This window comes from Trypanosoma rangeli (genome assembly GCF_003719475.1).
Source record: "Trypanosoma rangeli strain AM80 chromosome Unknown Tra_15.4_contig_00888, whole genome shotgun sequence".
NCBI classification, from domain to species: Eukaryota; Euglenozoa; class Kinetoplastea; order Trypanosomatida; family Trypanosomatidae; genus Trypanosoma; species Trypanosoma rangeli.
In genome coordinates this window covers 1,560-3,117 of record NW_021706614.1, presented here as the reverse complement: position 1 = coordinate 3,117, position 1,558 = coordinate 1,560, and the positions used below count along the sequence as shown (strand labels likewise).

General features: G+C 57.3%; 1 protein-coding gene across 1 annotated transcript, besides 2 other annotated features; it reads left to right on the top strand.

Moving 5' to 3' along the window:
* Positions 1-206: 206 nt before the first annotated feature.
* Positions 207-247: a sequence feature (A-rich).
* A 125-nt stretch (positions 248-372) lies between these two features.
* Positions 373-397: a microsatellite.
* Positions 398-399: 2 nt separating this feature from the next.
* On the top strand, positions 400-1,386 carry TraAM80_10307 (mucin-like glycoprotein; the record flags this gene model as incomplete). Its single annotated transcript, XM_029386938.1, has 1 exon — positions 400-1,386. One exon carries the CDS (start codon positions 400-402, stop codon positions 1,384-1,386), a length of 987 nt encoding a protein of 328 aa, XP_029233252.1.
* Between the last annotated feature and the right edge of the window lie 172 nt (positions 1,387-1,558).

The following is a 1,558-nucleotide window of genomic DNA, read 5'->3' as shown; positions in this document are numbered from 1 at the left end:
GGTAGAGCACCGTAACTGCTTTAGTCATTTCATTTGTTTTGGTTTTGATTGCTTTCGGTGGGCGGCCTCTTTGTTTCCCTTCTTCTTCCTGGATTGGGCTGTGCGGGAAGGGAGGGAGTGTGTGCATGCAGGTCGGCCCACTTGCAGCTGCGCGTCCCCACTGCTCGGTGGGTGCCCCACGCTTCGGCTTCGCTTCACGGGGTTTGTGTTTGTGTGTTTTTCTGTTTGTTCGTTTGTGTTTTGATTGGCTGCATTCATTCCGCGGGCTGCTTGTTTGTGTGTGTCCGTGTGCTCTCCGCCGTGTTAGGCTTCCTTTTTTTTTTTTGCTTCTCTTCGCTGCCGCCTCGTAGATCACTGCCCCCAGCGACTCTGCCACCACCACCACTAACACCACGACGGATGGCGATGGCGACGGTGCGGCGCCGTGCGGTGTGGGCCCTGGCGGTGCTTGCGGTGCTGTGCGGCTGCTGCTTCTCCGTGTGCGGGGCGACGCCGCCCAAAATGAATGTGAAGGTGGAGGTGTCGTGCCCGAAGGAGGGAGAAAAAATAAGTTTGCGTTTTTCTGGTGATGAGAATTCTGAATGGAAGGAGTGCTCGAAGGCGGTGAATTATTATCGGTTTCGTACGGCCAAGACTGCCGCTGAAAGCAGCAATGACGGAGACCCCATTTGTTCCCTTGCTGAATCATGGTGCATATCCGCCTTGAAGGAGCAGCAGCATCTTCGACCCTCAGCGGCGGAGGGCAGTAATGTTGTTGTGCTCACGATGAACTGTACGGTGGATGATGGCAGTGCACTGCGCAAGCTGTCGAACGGCCAAATCATCACCCTTGACGGAACTGATGGAAAACTACTTGGCCGTTCAGGCGTGTGTAATTTACAAGATTCCCCTAAAATCGCAGATGCAGCGACGCTTAAACGCCAAACTGTGGGAGGCCAATCATTCTCACCACAACCACCAGCAGCACCAGAAGTGTCATCTTCGGTGGCAACTCAGCAGGACGGCACTTCGGCAAGCGGCAGTGAGGTTACTGAAGCCCCTGCTGCTGAGCAATCAGTCGGCACGGACTCCACAGGGCCTCATGGAACATTATCACCACCGAATGGCGCTGCGGGTCCATCAAAAGCCACAGGAGACAGCGGGGCAGATGGACACGGTGGGACGCAAGCACCCTCAACCTCTGCAGAGCCATCCGGCACGTCCGCTTCCAACACTCCCGCAGGCAGCGATGGTGAAAGCGCCACTACAGCCACGACCAGCAGCAGCCCCAGTGGTGGGAAACACACAGAAGGCAACGCGGACGGCAGCGGCACGCCCACTGTGTGGGTGCGTGGCACGCTGCTGCTGCTGCTGACGGCCGCCCTTGCCTGTGCTGCTGGGGAGTGACTGCTGCGGGGCAACGACACACCCACACACACCCAGGCAGGGCGACGCAGAGTGTTTGTGCGCCGAGTTTGCGTGTCGCCCCTGTGGGCCAACTCCTCTCCTGTGCTTTGAGGGGTACTCCTTTGCTTTTTTTTCTTGCTTTTTGCTTCAGTGGTCGTTTGCTACGCACATC